At 39.3% G+C, this 18970-nt stretch overlaps 2 protein-coding genes across 22 annotated transcripts in view; one reads left to right on the plus strand and one right to left on the minus strand.

Moving 5' to 3' along the window:
* The window catches only part of TASOR (transcription activation suppressor), a 59762-nt gene that overhangs the window by 31870 nt on the left and 8922 nt on the right, over positions 1 to 18970 (plus strand). For 4 of the 9 annotated variants that reach the window (XR_012159801.2, XM_073351513.2, XM_073351514.2 and 1 more), the window contains exons 15-23: positions 1033 to 1472; positions 5399 to 5543; positions 7070 to 7126; positions 11286 to 12238; positions 13464 to 13586; positions 16757 to 16916; positions 17675 to 17783; positions 18524 to 18702; positions 18793 to 18951. Coding sequence is in view for 8 of the 9 variants with exons in the window: in XM_073351513.2 (XP_073207614.1) it covers positions 1033 to 1472; positions 5399 to 5543; positions 7070 to 7126; positions 11286 to 12238; positions 13464 to 13586; positions 16757 to 16916; positions 17675 to 17783; positions 18524 to 18702; positions 18793 to 18951 (2325 nt within the window). In the remaining variant the exon portion in view is untranslated. The remainder of the gene's footprint in view (positions 1 to 1032; positions 1473 to 5398; positions 5544 to 7069; positions 7127 to 11285; positions 12239 to 13463; positions 13587 to 16756; positions 16917 to 17674; positions 17784 to 18523; positions 18703 to 18792; positions 18952 to 18970) is intronic. The other 5 variants (XM_073351511.2, XM_073351515.2, XM_073351512.2 and 2 more) reach the window with 3 other exon arrangements.
* Positions 1 to 18970, minus strand: part of CCDC66 (coiled-coil domain containing 66) — an 82276-nt gene that overhangs the window by 15204 nt on the left and 48102 nt on the right. Inside the window, exon 21 of one of the 13 annotated variants that reach the window (XM_078853604.1) lies at positions 10861 to 12960. The exons of 11 other annotated variants lie outside the window; for them this stretch is intronic. The gene's annotated coding sequence lies outside the window, so the exon portion shown is untranslated. Of the gene's footprint in view, positions 1 to 10860; positions 12961 to 18970 lie in introns of those variants that run through there. One more of the 13 variants, XM_078853605.1, reaches the window with a different exon arrangement.

Genomic DNA, 18970 nt, shown 5'->3' on the forward strand with positions numbered 1-18970 from the left:
GCTGTTCTGTTTATGCACAGTTCCTTCATTCATAAATGTTAGTGTGAAAGATTCATAAATAAAGGGATGATTGTCATTGGACACCTTTATAAATATCTCTAACCTCCTTCTAGCAGCCAAGAGCACAAGCAACTCCCATTGATTTCCACAGAAGCTGCTGCTGCTCTGCAGGTCTAGAAATAAGACCAGTGGCTTGCTTATAAATGGATATATTTTGGAGGCTGTAGATACCCACACGTTCTGTGCATTTAGGGTCTTGATACAGATTTTTGGTATCCTAATATTTTTCTGTAGAATTTAATATTTTAAATAATTGTGTGTAGCCCTTTATGGTTCTAGTGTGGTGTAGTAGTCTCCCTGAATGTGCAGACAAACTGAAACAGTAGCTTGGAGAGGCAAGCACTGCTGTCATGCCTCTTGATGGTGTTTAAAACACTGGAATTCACTATAACTGACACCAGCACTGCTAACTATTTAATTTATCTTGGCAGAAGCGTAACTAATGCTCTTATCCAGTGTTGGTGAATGTTGCATTTCTTGAAAGAATGTTAACTAGAAATAAGCTTGAAATTAATTATTACATTCATGGGTTCTGTTTTTATTGTCCCCACACACCTAAAACAAAAAATGAGCATAGGGCACTTTTCTCTTCACCTTTTACCGCCTCGGCACAAGATAATAGATCACAGTTCTGCTAAAAAGGCTTTGATTCCTGGAGAGTGCTGCAATGTCTTATTTTTACCTTTTTCTAAAAAAAAAAAAAAAAAAAAAAAAGCACACCTCTTGGCCTGCTGTGCGCACATGCACTTTCTACAGCGATTGAAGTAGCTCACTGAAATAGGGCTGATAAGATCTGGGGGTAGACTTACAGCCCTAGGAAATTGCTGTCCTCTCGCTTCCCTTATCCTCCCAGATTAGTCCAAATTTTCTCTGCATGTGAACTATGCAAATTTACTTTAGAGCCTGGGAGGATGTTTAGAAAGATGAATTGGTATTAAATGGCTTTTTTTCCCCCTCCCTTTCCCTCTAAAGGAGGAAGAACCTCAGAATCTCCACAGTCTGTTTTCTCAATAATTACTGGTCTTGGTGGACATGATACTGACTTGAGACAACAAGATGTATCAGACCCTGCAGTTACAGACACACATGGTCTCATTAAGTTGCTCTTAGAAACACTAGCTAGTGCAGGACACTTGGATTCATCATTGGCACGGTCTGTTAACCAAGCTTTAGGATTGGACACTGATGAAATGGAGAATTTAAGGCAAAAACATGAATATGAATCAATTCCAGCACAGGATAAGGAAGAACATGTGCTTCCTAATATTGCACAAACTGAAAATGTAAACTTTAAGGATCCACATAGCCCAGTGATGTTGGAAACTGAAGCAACATGCTTAGCCTATCCTACGGATGTTGACCTAAGGCTTTCTGCTAGCGAAGTAGGCATTGACCACACGCTGCGTATAAAAGTAAGTATCTTCAAGGGAAAAATCCAGTATTACTAGGATGCTGATTAATACAGTTGTGAAAATTTCTTAATGATTTAGTTCCTATAAATTGTATGCAAGACTTCTGTTCTTAGGCATTTGTTTCTCCACATCTTGGAGCGTTTATATTTCCCAGGAGCTATACTGAAAAGTCAAGTTTTCTGTATGCTAACTTATCCTTTTTTTTGGATACTTGCTCCCGGCTATTAGGCCCATTCCTCTCCTTTTCAAAAAATAACTAAAGAGAACCTTGAAGATGAGACATACCTGTAGTCTCAATCTGTTCTGGTTGAGTTTTTCAACGTGCTTGTAGGGAAGCTCCAATAATGTACAATAAAATTGCTGCTGTTCCTTTGCTTAAGCAGGTAGCTGCCTGTTATAGACTTGTCTTTTTGGTATCTTTTTCACCCTACGTAGGAACCCACCATCACTAACAATCCTCCTTTCTACCTCTTGCAGGGATCAGACATTTTTATTCAGCCTCTTAGATGATTCATGGTGGTGTGGCTTCTCTGTGGAGTATCAGGGGTTGTATTTTATGGGAGCAGGCATGGTAATGATTATATAATGGGCCCCATGTGCCCCTCCTGCTTAGTCACCTCTTTTCTCTCCAGAGAATGGAGAGATCCACTGTGGTCAACCCTCTACTACCATCCCCTTGGGATGGCATTGGATCCTGCTGGGATGAGGCCTGCTACACTTGGAAGCACAGTAAGGAGAGGCTGGGAGCCCAAGTTCCTAGATCCAGCTGGGAAGGGTGTTGTGCAGTCCTTAACCGCTGCCTTCCAAAATGCTAAACACAAAGGATCTTTCTTCTCCTGGTTTACTCCTGCAGTCAGTTTTCTGTGGGCAGGTTAATGTGCTCCCCAGTCAGATGTATCCAGTTCTAGTGTCCACAGTTCAATAAGAAGGTTCATAAATTGAGGAGGGTTCAGAGAAGAGCCATGAGATTGATTAAAGGATTAGAAAACATGCCTTGTAGTGATAGACTCAAGGAGCTCAGTCTAGTTCTCTTAACAAAGAGAACATGAAAGGTTGACTTGATTAGTCTCTCAGTACCTACATGGGGAATAAATATTTGATAATGGGCTCTTCAGTCTAGCAGAGACAGGTATAACACTATCCAATGGCTGGAAGTTGAAGTTGGACACGTTCAAAATAAGATGTATGGAGATAAGACTTCAGGGACATGAGAAATTCAGGATCTGAGGCCAGATCTACGCTATAAATTTACATCTGGGTAACTACATCGCTCAGGGGTGTTAGCGACAGTTATACTGACCAGATCCTTGGTACAGACCGCATTGTGTTCGTAGGAGGGCTTCTCCTGTCAACATAGTTGCCACCTCTCGTGGAGGTGAATTAACTATGCTGATGGGAGAAGCTCTCCTGTTGGCGTAGTGTCATCTTTTCTAAAACACTGCAGCAGCATTGTACTGCTTCAAGGGTAGACCTTCCCTCAGTTTTCTCATCTGTTTTATGTTCTGACCCCTGGAAAGAGTCATCCATTTCCTATTCAGTTATTGCTAGAGCATGGGTCTCAGACTGGGGGTTGAGCCCACTCGGGGTCACGAGGTTATTACATGGGGGATTGCGAACTGTCAGCCTCCACCCCAAATCCCGCTTTGCCTCCTGTGTTTATAATGGTGTTAAATTAAAAACACTCTTAAATATATTTATAAGGGGGGGGGTTCACACTCAGAGGCTTTTTATAGGAAAGGGGTCACCAGTACAAAAGTTTGAGAACCACTGTGCTAGAGGGATTCAAGTATATATTAAGGAAGCCTGTATAATGGATGGATTTCCATGTCTTAATGCGATTAAGCATGGCATTTTTCAAAATGGTTCGGCATTGGTCTGGCTCTGCCCCCATTGAAGTCAGTGTGGGGAAAAACTGCCATTGATTTCAGTGGGGCAGAGTTAGGCCAGTGCTAAGCTCTTTAAAATCTCACCCTAGAACTCTCTAGGCCCAGGTGGTCATATTTTGGGGGAGAGAATCTGAGCAGCCTGTAAGTGGCCCATACATACTTCCCTACACCATTATTGTGTGAATATTGGAATTTCCTCTCAGTACAGCTTTTGACTGTAGAGTCCTGAGAGCTCCAGTCCAAGGATCTTCTAGTTAGGTTTCCCAGATAAATTCTTCCATGGTCTAGGTCAGTGGCTCTCAAACTTTTGTACTGGTGACCCCTTTCACATAGCAAGTCTCTGAGTGCGACCACCTCCTTATAAATTAAAAACACTTTTTTAAAATATATTTAACACCATTATAAATGCTGGAGGCAAAGCAGGGTTTGGGGTGGAGGTTGACAACTCGTGGACCCCCCCCATGTAATAACCTCATGACCACTTGAGGGGTCCTGACCCCCAGTTTGAGAACCCCTGGTCTAAGTAATTAGGTATTACCCAGCTCCTAGGTTATTGGAGCTCCCTGAGTAGAAAAAGGAATTTTGGTCCTATTTGTAAATAACGCTTTTATGTAAGCAGTTCTGACAATCTGGAATCTGTTTGCAATGGTATTGTAGCTGTGTGGGTCCCAGGATATAAGAGACACGTGGGTGAGGTAATATGTTCTTCTAGACCAACTTCAGTTGGTGGAAGAGACAATAAGCTTTAGAGCTTCATAGAGCTCAACTTCAGGTCTGCAAAAAGAAACCAGAGTGTTAGTTAAATGCAAGGTGGGAAACGTTAAGCATAAGGGTTTAAAGCTGTGCAAGAAACTACTTAAAATCAAGTGGGCAGTTAAAACCTCTGAAGCTGTCGGACAAAGGAGGGTTAGTGGGTTGCAAATTTGTGTAATGAGCACAAAAATAGTCTCTGTGGAGACCATGATTTTTAGGCGACATCTACATTAGCAACTGAACTACACAACTTTTTGTCTTTCAGGGGTATTACCCACACACAAACCAAAAGACAGTTTTGCAGACGACTAGCACCGGTGTGAATGCTTTGCACAGCTAACTCTGCTCATTGTGGGGTGGAAGTTTTTTTTTATTGGCAGGAGAGCCCACAAACAGGGGCTACACTGTGTGCCTTTTAACAGCACAGCTGAGGCAACACAGCTGTGTAGCTAAAAACTGTGTAGTGTAGACAGTCTTCATGTCTTGCAGAGTTATGAATTTTAGTTTGCAGGCTTGTCTTTTGAAGGTGTTGTGCAGATTTCTTTTGAGGATGTGTACTGATAGGGTGGGATAGCTTTGTGAAAAATGTTGGTCACAGGCGATAAGATTGTGTGGTTTTGTCTTTTTTTAAATCATTTTTCTGTGTAGGGCTCATTAAGAGTGAACCCCACAGAACACGCCTTTCCAGATTCATTTGTCCGATGCATATGCCTATTGCAACATGTGGTGTATCTCATTCAGTACATCAAATGCCCGAACAACAACTGTGTTGGTGAAACCAAATAATCGCTACTCTCTTGAACGAATTCACCCAGCTTGTCTCAACCTGGAATCTAGCTAGGAATCCTACTGATTCTATAAATTTGGAGTTAAATTCTGTAAGTTATCAACTGGTTGAGGGAGGTGTGCCTTTTCTGCCTTGGCTGTCAGCTGACTGAAGCTGCCTGGTTAAAGAAAGGAAGAGAGAAATCCACTTACAGATAGTTCCAAATGCTTGAAACAAGAGCAGGGGAAAACGCCATCTAGCAAATGCACCTAAAACAGCGTTTTGAATTCCTATGGGAAAGACACTGTTTTTGTCACTTCAGAAACTTTGATCTGTCATCAAGGATAGAAATGCTTACGGTGAATATTTCTGCCTGTGTTCAGATTTGATTAACTAACTTAAATGCAAAAATTCCATTAGATTGATATCTACATTCCTACTATTGTTGAGATGGCAAAGGTTAATACCTATGTTAAGGATACATCATAGTCTTGAACTGAGATTTTTATTTTTTTTTAAAGGAACCAAGTACTGGAAGTGTTAGTAGCTTTGATGACTATAGCCCGTGTCCTAGCACTCCTATTGAACATGCTTATCGCAGGCAACATTCTAGTTCAAATAATATAGGAGAGGTTGGAATACACTGGAAGCTGATTCCAATTACAGGTAAGACATACTACTAACTTTTATGCTGCCCTAAAATGTAAAAGAACCAGTTTTCTAAAGGTCTCATCTTTCATAGATCCCACTCTTGGGTCACTATATGTAGAGTTTTTTGTTTTTAATATTTGATTATTATAGAAAAAGGCTGAACTATAAGACCCCAGGGATCAAATTCTGCTGTGTTTATACCCATGAAACATCCCATTCTCTTTACTGGGCATGCTTAGCTGTAACAGAGATCAGATTTTAACCTCTTGGATGTGATGAATAAATAGGAATAGCTTTGGTAATATACTGACACATAGTGTAGCTGTCTAGAATTGTGGTCTTCATATTCAGTCATTTGCTTGAATTTGTATCTCACAAGATGTATCAGACTAAAAACAAAGTTGAAGTTGTCACTTTGGTAATGATGGCACACTTTTTACTTGCAAAATTAAACAGGCTGATACTATGGGGTTCAACACAGAAATCCTTTAAGGTTACAGTTGACCTTACTTGAAGAAGAGTCCCTTTTTCACCAAATCAAACTATTCTACTAAAAGTACTTCAGAGTCTTTTTTCATCTTTGACCGTAAGAATGAAACCCATTTTTCTCAGAGAATCTTCTTTAAAGAACCTTCTCATCCTACCTCTTGATGACTGAGTCGACAGTATTAAGTCCCTGAGAAACTTAAGAGTGTTGGCTTGAGGGGTGTGGGTGATGGGATAGAAGAGGTGAGAAGTCAAGAGCCATACATGCATCTGAGGCTGGGCACTGAGCCCCTTCTCTGCGCGTGTGCATTACCCCCTCCCCCCCTTCCCTTGTGACTGTCCCAAATATGATGTATTAACTGCCATACCCCACAAGTAAAAACTATTGGTTCCTGCTCATCTTCTAAGAATCCTGCAGTGGTAGCTGTAGGTGAAACTGGATTGGCCTTACCAAAGGGCACTGAGACCATTTTAATACCCATCTTCTTGGTTTTTATTTCCACAAACTTCTTTGTAAGCTTTTGAATTAGGTAGTATAGCTTGGATATCTGACCTTTTGCAGTTTAAGCCCCGAAGGACATCAGTACCCATTCAGTGCTTTGCCTGGAAACAATTACTATGTGTGCTGACGCCACATGGTTGTGGAAGTAGCAATGGCAAGGAATGTGATTAGGCAGCTCAAACTATAGTTTATCATAAATGCTGGATGTGGGCATTCTTATGAGGATTTGCCAGTTGGCTGTTACACAGTGTATAGTAGTCTACTAGGTTTCAGTATTATGCCAAGTGTTTTTTTTATCTGAACCATGCAATTCTCTGTGAAGTATTCTCTCCTCTAAAAAGAGAAGGAACATCCCTAATCACCAGAGACGAAGGAGGTGGTGTGTGTTTAAATTAATAGACGTCACCAGTGTTACAAACTCTAGGGGGTTAACTTTCAAGTTAACTCTTACTCTATTTATATACTGATTAGTTCTATAACACAATTAGTTTGAGAGGTGCTAGAAAGTATCTATCGAGAAACTCTACAAATGCTAACTGCTGCTCTCCCTCAGGAGGGGCAGGAAGAGATCCAGAGGATCAACTGGAAAAACATGGAGATAACCAAACAGGTGAGAAGGATGGCTGCGCTTTTTTTTTCCCCATATGCCACTACTTCCCAATTTATAGTTTCTTCTGGTATTGCCATTGAATTAATGGAATTGATTCACTAGAGTGACCCAAGAATGTTAAAGGAGAATTAGAACAGTCTTAAGATTTCAGGCTTTTCTGTCAGTTATTTGATTCTATCAAGCATACCTTCCTGAAAATGTAATAGCGTCAAGGAGCCTTTGAATTTCCTTTTAGGGATTTAAGATCTTTTAAATAGCATCACGTACAATAAGCTTCTCTGCCTCTATATAATAGACTGCATCTGATGGTTTGTGGGTTTCTTTATTTTTGTGGTGGAGAGATGGTTGTGGAAGGAAAGCATAGGCCCCAGGGAAAGCAACTTCAGTTTTTCGCTATTTTCTCAATTGTAAGGAGATAAATTAGTGATTGATCTATTGCTATCCGTTTATAAATAGTAAGGTTAAAAAAAAATCAAAATTGAAAATTGCTACTTTTCATTTTCAGTCCTCTATCATGGTTGTGAGGAATGACAGAAAGTCCTGATTTTTTAAAGTCGTAAATTCTTTGCTTTTTGTTGCATGATGCTTTCCAGTCCTTGTCACTGAAAAAACTTACTATTGCTTTTTAGTTACCTAACTTACATGGATATTTTGTGTTGCTGAGCACTGGGTAATCTTCCATGTCTTAATTGCTACATAATCCAAACTTCACAATAGGCTGGAAATAAACCTGGGTTTCAGTTTTAGCAATCCGCTTTCTTGCTTATGATCACTTTGTCCTAACCAGAACCTAGTTTTATTCCTTAAATTAAAAGTTCATCTTGAATCTCCAGAAATTCAATCCAACTTGGTTCTTGCTTGCTTTTCCCTGTTACCTTGTACAAGAAGGCTAGTGGGATAGTAGATCTTAAAAATGATAGCTTTTAATGCTATTCATCTTGCACCCTAAGCTATTAAATGTTCTGGGATATTTTCCTTTGGCATGCACTACTTGAACTACTGATATTTTTAAAATAAACTCATCAAAACAGTGTCTCTTCCTTTTGTCGTTCTAGAATGACATCTTTCTGCAGCATTGCAGAATCTTGCTGTAAAGCAACAAGAATAGCTAGATCTTTTTTTTTTTTTTTAAAAAAGCTAGTATTTTTCTACAAACTAACTGGACAGACCAAATTAAAGTAGGAAGTCAGATATTTGAACAGGAACAAACGCTGGAAGTTATTTGCTCAGTATACCTGTTTGACAATTTCTGTTGTGCCTACACAGTTAGTTTCTCCTGAGTATTTGTGACCCAATGGTGTAGATATGTGAAGGATGCCACCTTCAGAGAGTGCTCATTAAAAGTAATGTCTTGCCCCCCCTCCCCCCCCCCGTAAAGTGGCTGAAAATGCTTTGAGTTTAAAATTCTGACCCCAAAGGTTACCTTTGCATTGTAGTTTGCATTTCTGCTGTAGTTGTTAACGAGCCTTTGCAAGCAATGACGCTTTTCTTTGTTACATAAGGAATACTATCAGGTTTTGGGGTTTTTTGTAAATAGTTTCTCTTGTCAACAAACTTGAATAGCAACTTAAAGTTCTACATGTTCAGATAGCCTTATGTTGAAAGGCAGGATCTGTCAAGTGTGGGTTTTTGTTTTTTAAATGCACTGAACTTTTCTCTTGCAAAACAACTAAGTTGATCTTTCAGGTGGTTGTGATGTCTCAAATTAGTGATAAATCTTGTAGCGCATCTCTCAATGATTTTCATATTTTGGTTTTGGAAACTTCACCATGTTCTACATAGTGAAGTATGGCGGGGGGGGTCCATAATAAAAATTTCGTTCCTAATAATCTGTATTTAAGGATGTAACTGAATAGTAATATGTCCTATTGAAAATTTAGAAAGTGGTAAAATTTATAGTATTGTTAGTTTAATGTGATTCAGAAGTATATGAAAAGATTATAGTACCATATATTTCTGGGTACAAAGATAAAATAGTTTTGTGAAAGATAAGCAGCTTGACACAAATGAAATGCACAACTGAGAACATATTGCCTGCAATTCACACTAGGGCAAACTAGGTTTAAAATCCTAACATTGTGTAGGCTATGGTGGCTACAGTGGTGCTACATTCTGGTAACTTTTTGCTGCTGGAAAAGTCTTCAGGGGGAGGAGGGGAAGGGAGTATATTTTTAAAATGACTCTTAAAAATATTCATGTAGCAGTGACTTCTAGATTCAGATGCACTCTGAATACCTGTGTATTGGTTCTGAGAGTCAAGCTCTGTTCTCTTCTTTTTGCATAATCCCCAAAATAAAGATTCTACAGGTCATCTTTAGACCCTCAGTTGCACCTAGGCAACCCACTTGCCTTCCGTTGTAATTGCTTGGAACTTAATTTGAGAAGAGAAGAAATAAGAGTCTGGCACAAAGGAATAGAATCTGTTCACTTCTGCTTGGCTTTGCATAGATAACAGGATTTTAAAATCCTGAAACAAATCTTATTTTTGTCACTAAATTAGATTGGTATCCTGTTAAGCACACAAACAGGTGTCTTTTGTTTTTGTACTTACTAGTAAAAGTATAATTGCACTTTAAAGGGATACGAATTTAAGACGTTCTTACATAATTTTAGGTTTCAGAGTAACAGCTGTGTTAGTCTGTATTCACAAAAAGAAAAGGAGTACTTGTGGCACCTTAGAGACTAACCAATTTATTTGAGCATAAGCTTTCGTGAGCTACAGCTCACTTCATCGGATGCAAGTGAGCTGTAGCTCACGAAAGCTTATGCTCAAATAAATTGGTTAGTCTCTAAGGTGCCAAAAGTACTCCTCTTCTTTTTACATAATTTTGGATACCATTTCTACTCCAGAGATGACACATCTCTTCCCTTATCCCCAAACCAGATTTAGTGATTTTACAATCTCATTTTCTACCCCCCACTTTTTTTTTAATGGTTTTTCTCTCATGGTGCTGTTAGAAAGTCCCACACAAACCGAAGAGGAAACTGATAGCAATTTCAGCTTTTCCCAGGTACTACTACACAAAGTGCTGTCAAAAGCACAAAGTAAAAACCTTTGTTTGCAGATTTGGCAAAGAGGCAATGGATTGAATGTGCTTGGGGACGGAACTAACCATATCTAGAAATGATCTTTGTCAGGCTTGGAATAATGCAGTGAAACTTTTCCACATCTGTGTAGTGTTACCTGGTCTGTAAATAAATGGAGGGCTTCTGTTACTGCTGTTAATCTTGTATTATTTTATGAGTATTGAAAGAAACTTGCTTAACAGCAAGGTTGTAGAGAAACCTGGGGTTATGAGGAAGTCACTAGCTGAACTCAGATTTTTCATAATTGCATGCTAACAATGCTTGCAAAAATGGCTCACCATCCAACTCCTCATTTTACATGCACACAATTTAAACTCTAAACCAGTGGTTCTCAAAGCTAGTCCGCCACTTTGTTCAGGGAAAACCCTTGGCAGGCCAGACCAGTTTGTTTACTGCCGCGTCCAGAGGTTTGGCCAATCGCGGCTCCCACTGGCCGCTCCAGGGTAATGGGGGCTGTGGGAAGGGCAGCCAGCACATCCTTCGGCCCGCGCCGCTTTTGGTAGCCCCTATTGGCCTGGAGCAGCAAACCACGGCCAGTGGGAGCCGCAATCAGCCGAACCTGCGGATGCCGCAGGTAAACAAACCGGCCCAGCCCACCAGGGGCTTTCCCTGAACAAGCTGTGGACTGGCTTTGAGAACCACTGCTCTACACCATAATATGTGACTTCTACTTAAAAGCTAGATAGGAAGAAAATGTCAATGATTTAATTGGTCACCTACCCACTTCAGTCTGCTTAAATCTTGTGAAGGTTCTGTTGCTTCCTGTTGTTCAGTAGTGCTCATCAGATATTATTGTCGGACAAAATGACTTGCTTATGATTTTTCATTCCTAAGTGAGAGTAATGAAATCCTAAAATACTCTGTTTTTTCTTCCCTCCTCCCTCCCCCCGAACCTAAGAAAGGTTAAACTGAGTGCTTCTGTACTAGCACTTTGGCATTAATGCCTCAAATGCAGAGTTAATTTGTTAGGTAGAAGTTTTGATGCTGTTTTAAAATTATTACAAACTTCAAGTGTGTATTTTTGTTGAATTTTCAAACTTTAGATTTATAATAATTAACTCTTCCTGTATAGGTCTGAAATCACCAGAAGAACAACTGGTGTATTTACCACCAAAGGATGCCCTTCCTAATGACCCCCGGGTAATAAATAGACAAAGAAGTTCTGATTACCAGTTTCCATACTCTCCATTTTCAGACATACAAAAGGGGACAAAAGAAGATGGATTGTATACAAGTCACGTGGAGAAAAATGAAGATCAGTGTGCACTAACAGAGCACCCTCTTGCATCTAAGCACTCCATAAGTGGAATAATAGAGTCTACATTACTGGAAGAATACAATCTCTTTGCAAGAAAGGTTCAGGAGATTTTGCAGCAGAAGAATATTGCATATGTGAGTGGAATGTCCACTCCTGTCTCTTCAGCCCAGGAGAGGGTAATGAGACTTTCTCAATACATACATTTACAGGCATCGGAAATCTCTGTCCAAGAGTATATAGAGAGGCTGAGTGAAAAGCTGAATAATGTTGCTCTGTCATCTTCTTGTGGTAGGCATACTCCACCTCTTAATTCTAGTCCTGATCCAGCAGGAGATGCTGTAACTGAGGCTCAATTGAATCCTCTACCAGAACAAGGTGTATCTGTTTCAAGTGACTTTGACACTGCACTGTTATCAGAACCACTGTGTAACAGTATTGTGGAGGAGCCAAACTGTAATGAGCAGCATTCATCAATGAACTTAACCATAGTGAAAGAGGAAATGGACCATGTTAGTGCCACCACAGAGGTTTTACTGACATCTGATAAGAACACTTCCAGTGATGATCCACTGGAGGCACCAGAAAAGACTCAGAAATCACCAGATAACTTAAACATTTCAACCCAACCAGCACTCTCTGATTTTATAAGCCAGTTAAAACCTGAAGTATTCAACAGCTTGGTCAAAATCATTAAAGATGTACAGAAAAACACTGTGAAATTTTACATTCATGAAGAGGAAGAAAGTACTCTCTGCAAAGAAATACAGGTAAATAGGTTTTTCCTTTGGGACCTATCCTTAGCATAGAGCTAGGGTGTCTCACGCTTCATAGCTTCTGTAGGCTGAACAAATTGCACACATCAGGGGCTTCTTGCATTCCTTCATTTCCCTTTTTCCCCCCCACTCCAAGACTGCAGAAGCTCACTTTGTGCCATGCTCCCATCCCCTTCTGTTTCAGGAACTCCATCAACCAGTTCTTTTGATTTATAAACAGTTGCAGAGCTGCTCAAAGCTGTGGCTCTGTTAATCAGCTGGCACAGGCTGTATCCCCCATTTTCCTCCTCTCTGTCTTTCAGTTATTCCCCAAAATCACCAGGATTTTGCTCATTGATGCTTGGAACATTCCCTGAAATAGTGGTGGTCAAAAATTCCACTACATCCAAACAGAGATGCCATCAAGTTGAGTGTAAGGCCTTGAAAGCTTGTCCAAATATTTCTACATTTTAAAAATGGTGTTAATTGGAGCCATTCAGTCTGGGATAAATAAACCTGACTTGCAAACACATCAGTAAGGTATAGATGCATTTGAGCTTTGAAATTTGGTGTTACTTTTTCATAAGTCAGTGAAGGCTCGCCTGTGGCATATTTGCACTCAATTTAAGTCTTCCTCTTGTCTAGGAAAGGTATAAACCTCTTTCCAGCTGGACGATGGGATTAGTTGGAGAAGACCTTGTTTTGTGGTTTTTGAAAGTAGCACTGTAGGGCAGCTTCTGTGAGGTTTCAGGAATAAAAAGAGAAACATGATCAAAAGCACATTTTCCACTTCAAGTAGAATGGAGAATATATTAAGGGATGGTCAGGGAATGAAAAATTCCTATAAAATTCCTATAACTTTTGCTTCTTGAAATTCCAGATAATGTTGAGAAATTACACTTCTGTGTTTAATATTAAATATCATGGAGTTGAAAGTAAAATGTTTTTGGCTTTTAGTGAAAAGTGCATTTTTCAGCAGGGACTAAGGTGGTCAGCCACTTAGATGGAGTTCCATAAAAATAATTACAGAAATAGCTTTACAAAATTCATCTAGTCCGTGTGTTTCTTTTTAGCTAGTGCTCTTGAGTACAAGTAAAAAAATCCTACAAATATTTGATTTAAAAATGCCTATGTGCTTGCTTGAATAGTAAAAACTCTATATGGTGAGCTTTGGAATTGCATTGGTTTAACTAATTAAATATGTTTCTCTCTCTCTCTCTCTCTCTCTTTTGTGGGGTAGGAATACCTTACAAAATTGGGTAATACAGAATGCCACCCAGAACAATTCTTGAAAAGAAGAGCTACTTTAGACAAACTATTGATAATTATTCAAAATGAAGATATTGCCAGCCTCATCCATAAGGTACATTAAATACATTTAATAGTACTAGTTTAATTTTAACTGTGAAATATAGAAAGTTGACTCAAAGCTTAAGTTAGTCACTTGCATTTAAAATGTTTCATTGTAATGTGCATCTTGACTAGAATGGATTAAACTTGTTTTGACATATCCAATCTTGTAACTCTCTTGCACTACTACTTATGACCACATAACTTTTTTCCTTTTTAATTTATATTAGATAAAATGGAAGCACTGCTTATAATTCAATAGCCAAGGTTGAGTTGAGTTTGCTCCTAAAGCAGGGATTTAATCATTTTGTTGTAGTATTTGTTGAGTAATATTCTGATCTTGGAAGTAAATTGGTTAGTCTGAATTTAAAATTAAGAAATTTAACACCAAGTGTTAGGGAATTTTGAAGCAATTTGCTCAGTTAAGATTATTCTGGACAAAAAGTCTTTAAAAAAATCTAAAAGCTTTTAGGTATACAGTGCCCAAGATGTCAGTGAGTTTTAGTTAAAGGATTGTTTTCCATTATTTTTCAACAGTGAAAGTTCCTCTTTCAGCAGGGACTGACTCTGACTATTGTTTGAAAGAATTGCATATATAAATATTCTTTCAAAATGGAACTAAGATAAACTTACCTAATGTTAGAGGCCTTTCTGAAAAATGGCCACCTATCTCCAATTGTCAAGGAAACTGAGGCCACCCAGGGCACTCTTAACACAGGGCTGTTGGCTTTACTTTAATTGGAAACAATGTGAGTCAGTAGCTGTATTGAAAAGGGACACCTTAACTGAGAGCAGCTTTGGCCTCTGTCCCACTGAGAAAAGAGGGAGATGGCAGCTCTTTTGAAAGAGGCATTTATTTGGAGAGAATATTATGCACCAGCCTCTACTGACAGATAAACCATAACAGAGGCGGAGACTAAATGTATACCCCATATCAGAAAAGACAATAAGAGAATGCCACCATGGCTAAACAGCAGAGTAATGAAGGCAAAGGCAAAAAATACTTTTTTTTTTTTTAAATTTAAATTTGGAAGTCCTATTTTAGTGAGGATAATAGGAAGGAGCACAAACTCTGGCAAGTCATGTGTAAAAGTATAATAAGGCTGGCCAAGAGAATCTAAGAAGCAACTTGATAAAGACACACAAACTAACAGTAAGGAATGTAAGTACATCAGATGCAGGAAACCTGCCAAATAGGCATTAGGACCACCCGGTGACAAAGCTCTTAAAGGAGCAGTCAGGGAAGATAAGGCCATTGCAGAGAAGCTAAATGAATTCTTTGCTCAGTCTTCATTGCAGAGGGCTGTGCGGGAGATAGCTCTGATGTAGATATTCTTTTTTGGAAACAAATTTGAAATACTGTCCCACACTGATGTCAGAAGGTAGCTAATGTAACACCAATTTTTGAAAAGGGCTCCAGAGGCAATTGTGTAAGTTACAGGGTGGTGTGCTTTAATTCAGTAGTGTGCTAATAGGTTGAAACTACAATAAAGAACAGAGTTATCAGACATGTAGAGAAACACAGTATGTTGGGGAAGGGTCAGCACAGCTTTTATAAAAAGGAAATTGTGCTTCACCAATATATTTGAATTCTTTGAATATGTCAACAAGCATGTGGATAATGGTGATCCAGTTGATAAAGTACTTGGATTTTCAGAAAACCTTTAACAAGGTACCTCACCAAAGGCTCTTAAGGAAACTAAGTCATGGGAGAACAGTGAAGGTCCTCTCCTGGATCAGTAACTGGTTGAAATATAGTAAACAAAAGATATGAATAAATGGGTCAGTTTTCACAATGGAGAGAGGTGAGCAGGAGGGTCCCCTGAGGAAAACCTTTGCTGTTCAACATATTCACTAATGATCTAGAAGGAGGAGTGAACAGTGAAATGGCAGCGTTTGCAGATGAAACAAGGTTAGTCAAAATAATTTTAAGTCAAAAGCTGACCACAAAGATTTACAGAGGGATCTCGCACAACAGGGTGACTGGGTAATGAAATGGCAGATGAAATTGAATGTTAATAAGTGCAAAGTTATGCAATTTGGAAAAAGTAATCCCACCTGTACATATGTAATAATGGGGTCTAAATTAGTTGTTACCTCTCAAGAAAGAGATCTTGGAGTAACTGGGCAGTTCTCTGAAAACTTCAGCTCAATGCACACTATGTTAGGAACCCTTAGAAAAGGGATAAGTAATACAACAAATATCATAATGCTACTATATAAATACATGGTGTTCCCACACCTTGAATACTGCAAGCAGTTCTGGTTACCCTATCTCAAAAAAGACCATAGTGGAACTAGAAAAGGTTCAGAGAAGGGCAACAAAGATGATAGAGTGTGGAGTGGTTTCCATATGAGGATAGATTAAAGACTTGGAAATGTTTATCTTCAAAAAGAGGAGACTAAGAGGCAATATGATAAAGTCTAAAAATCATGATTGGTATGAAAAAAGTGAATAAGGAAGTGTAGTTTGTCCTTTCCTCCAACACAAAAATGCAAAAGAAACCCAAAATGTTAAGATAGGGAAATACAAAGGTAAGACACCTTTTCACTGTATTGACTCAGTGAGGGGGCAGAAGAGAGAAATGTAATATATTTTTATAATTTCTTCTGATGCTTTAATCATGTGTCATGGCCTCATATAGGGCAGAGTTAAGGTTGTTTGGAAGTCCTGTCAACCTTAATTTAATTTTAATGTAATTTTTGTTTGGAAATATAGATGTAATAATACCATTTGGTCTTTAGTCCTGAACATGCTGTGAACAGACTGCAAGATTCCCCATACAGTTTTGTCAATGCTCATCATTTTTAATATATATTCAACTCCATGGCGGTTTCATTAATGCTGTTCTATGTATAGTTTCATGATGCACTAGGGAAGAGTGAAGGGAACTTTCAGTTCACTGTGTGCACTTGAATTATGTTGATGGCCATGTATAAAAACTTAATTGGGACGGGGCAGCAATCAGAGGTATTTTGTGGAATATTCACCTTTTTGTACTGTCATCACTTCCAACCTCCCCACCTTCATTCTGCCTAAATGTCTGTAATGACTTCATTGTGAGATCACATCCTACAGAAATAAGTACATTAGTCACTTCTGGAAAAGTTTTGTCTCGGAACCCACAAGCTAGCATTGTGGATAGAAGTGGAAAGTAATCCTTGGTTTTCTTTTCTAAACAGATACCTGGTTTAGTAACTCTGAAGAGGCTTTCATGTGTCAGCTTTGCTGGTGTTGATAGCTTGGATGATGTGAAAAACCACACTTACAATGAATTGTTTGTGTCTGGTGGTTTTGTTGTGTCTGATGAATCTGTTCTTAATCCAGAGTCTGTCACAGTTGGTAAGAATTTTTGTTAAAAATCATGAATTTTTAGTACAAGAGAAAGATGTCTTATTGACAGCACTTGAGAATGAAATCCTCCATTTAACTACAGAAGAGAGGCAATGCAAACTTCTTGCAGTCATATGTATCAAGCTTGTTACCAAAGAGAGTTAAAGCAATTCATTCTCATGCACTTTATTATAGCCTTTTTGGAGATTAGCTGTCTACAAGCAGCTGGATTGGGGCCACCAACCAAAATTTCATAGGCTGCTGATGTAGAAGTCTGACCCAAACTGAGAGACGAGACTAGACTGAATAGCTACCTCGACATGAAAAATTTTGTATGATGCCACCAAACCATTAACAGTCCCCAAAGAAATATACACAGTTTTTATAATTGTAGCCTTTATTTAAGACCACATACGTCTCTCCATTCTCTCTCTCCCCCCAAAAAACCCCCAGAAACAAAACTTAAGTGAATTAGTTTTTAATGGATCTCTCTCAATGGCAGTAAGTCACTTAAGGTCAAATTTTAGCCCATGTGTAAGCTTACACAACTTTAGTGGACCTGAGCCACTGACTGCAAACTGTAATCCATTAGAAACTGAGTAATTTTTTATTTTTTAAGTTCTTATAAAGCTCAGTACTGGAGTTATGTTTTCAGCTGTTAATCAAAGATCTGTAAAATGGAAGACCCAATAGTGTTTGGGTTTAGCTTAGATTTTAAACTGTTGTTTTTAAAGCTATATAACACAAATTATTTGTCTCAAAAATAGATAAACTTAAAAATTTCCTGAAGTTCCTTGAGGACCTCAATACACCTGATGGGAAATGGCAGTGGAAAGTCCACTGTAAAATACAAAAAAAACTCAAGGAGCTTGGGAGGTAAGCAGTGTACTCTAAATATAAAGTGTTTGAAATGACATGTTAGAACAGGGATAGGCAAACTTTTTTTTTTTTTTTTTTTTTTTTTTTTGGCCTGAGGGCCACATCGGGTTTCTAAAATTTGTATGGAGGAAATTTTGGGTCTCCCCAAACAGCCAGGTATGGCCCAGCCCCCACCTCCTATCCGACCCCCTTGCTTCTCGCCCCCTGACAGCTCCCCTAGGACTCCTGCCCCATCCCCAGACCTGCCACCCCAGACTGCCCCCTGCCCCATCCAATGCCCCTGTTCCCCACCTTCTGACCGCCCCAACCCCTATCCATACCCTTGACCATCTTCCCCCCTCCCCCAACTCCCTTGTCCTCTATCCAACCCCCCATGCCCCCTTACCACGCTACCTGGAGCACCGGTGGCTGGCAGCACTGCTTAGAGCACTGGGTCAGGCCGCAGCTCTGCAACTGCGCTGCCCAGAGCGTTGTGCTGAGGTTGCAGGGGAGGGGGAACATCAGGGGAGGGGCTGGGGACTAGCCTGCTGGGCCAGGAACTGAGGGGCTGGGCAGGAGGAGCCCATCAGCTGGATGCAGCCCCATAGTTTGCCCACTTCTGTGTTAGAAAAATAGTGCTCTCAAAGATATAAAATCTTAAATCAAGAAAATATATTTGAAGGGAGTTTTCATCATGTGATACATCATGTAATTTGAATATTGATCTAAATGTAAACCTCCAATCCTCTTTTAAATAGAATGAATGCTAAAGCCTTGAGTCTGCTGACACTTCTGAATACCTATCAGAAGAAACACATGGTTGAGATTCTGTCATATCATAACTGTGACTCTCAAACACGAAATGCTCCAGAATTGGACTGTCTTATCAGACTTCAGGCTCAGAATATACAACAAAGACATGTTGTCTTCTTAACAGGTAAAACCAGAACTTGCAGCTGTCTTTTTCTTAAGTTTGATATTATTATGTTACTAAGTCACTCCTCTTTCTCTTTTTTTGTAAATTTAGAAAAGAATGTCAAAACATTTTCAAATTATGCTGATAATGGAATAGTAGTTGCTACAGTTGATGACTTTATGCAAAACTTCAAAAACCTCGTTGGCTACCACAATTCAATTACGGAAGAAAACAACCTTCCTTCACCTGGTGTTCCTGAAAGACAATCAGGTAATATTCAGCATATTTT

Source organism: Lepidochelys kempii, chromosome 7 (genome assembly GCF_965140285.1).
Source record: "Lepidochelys kempii isolate rLepKem1 chromosome 7, rLepKem1.hap1, whole genome shotgun sequence".
Taxonomy (NCBI): Eukaryota; Metazoa; Chordata; order Testudines; family Cheloniidae; genus Lepidochelys; species Lepidochelys kempii.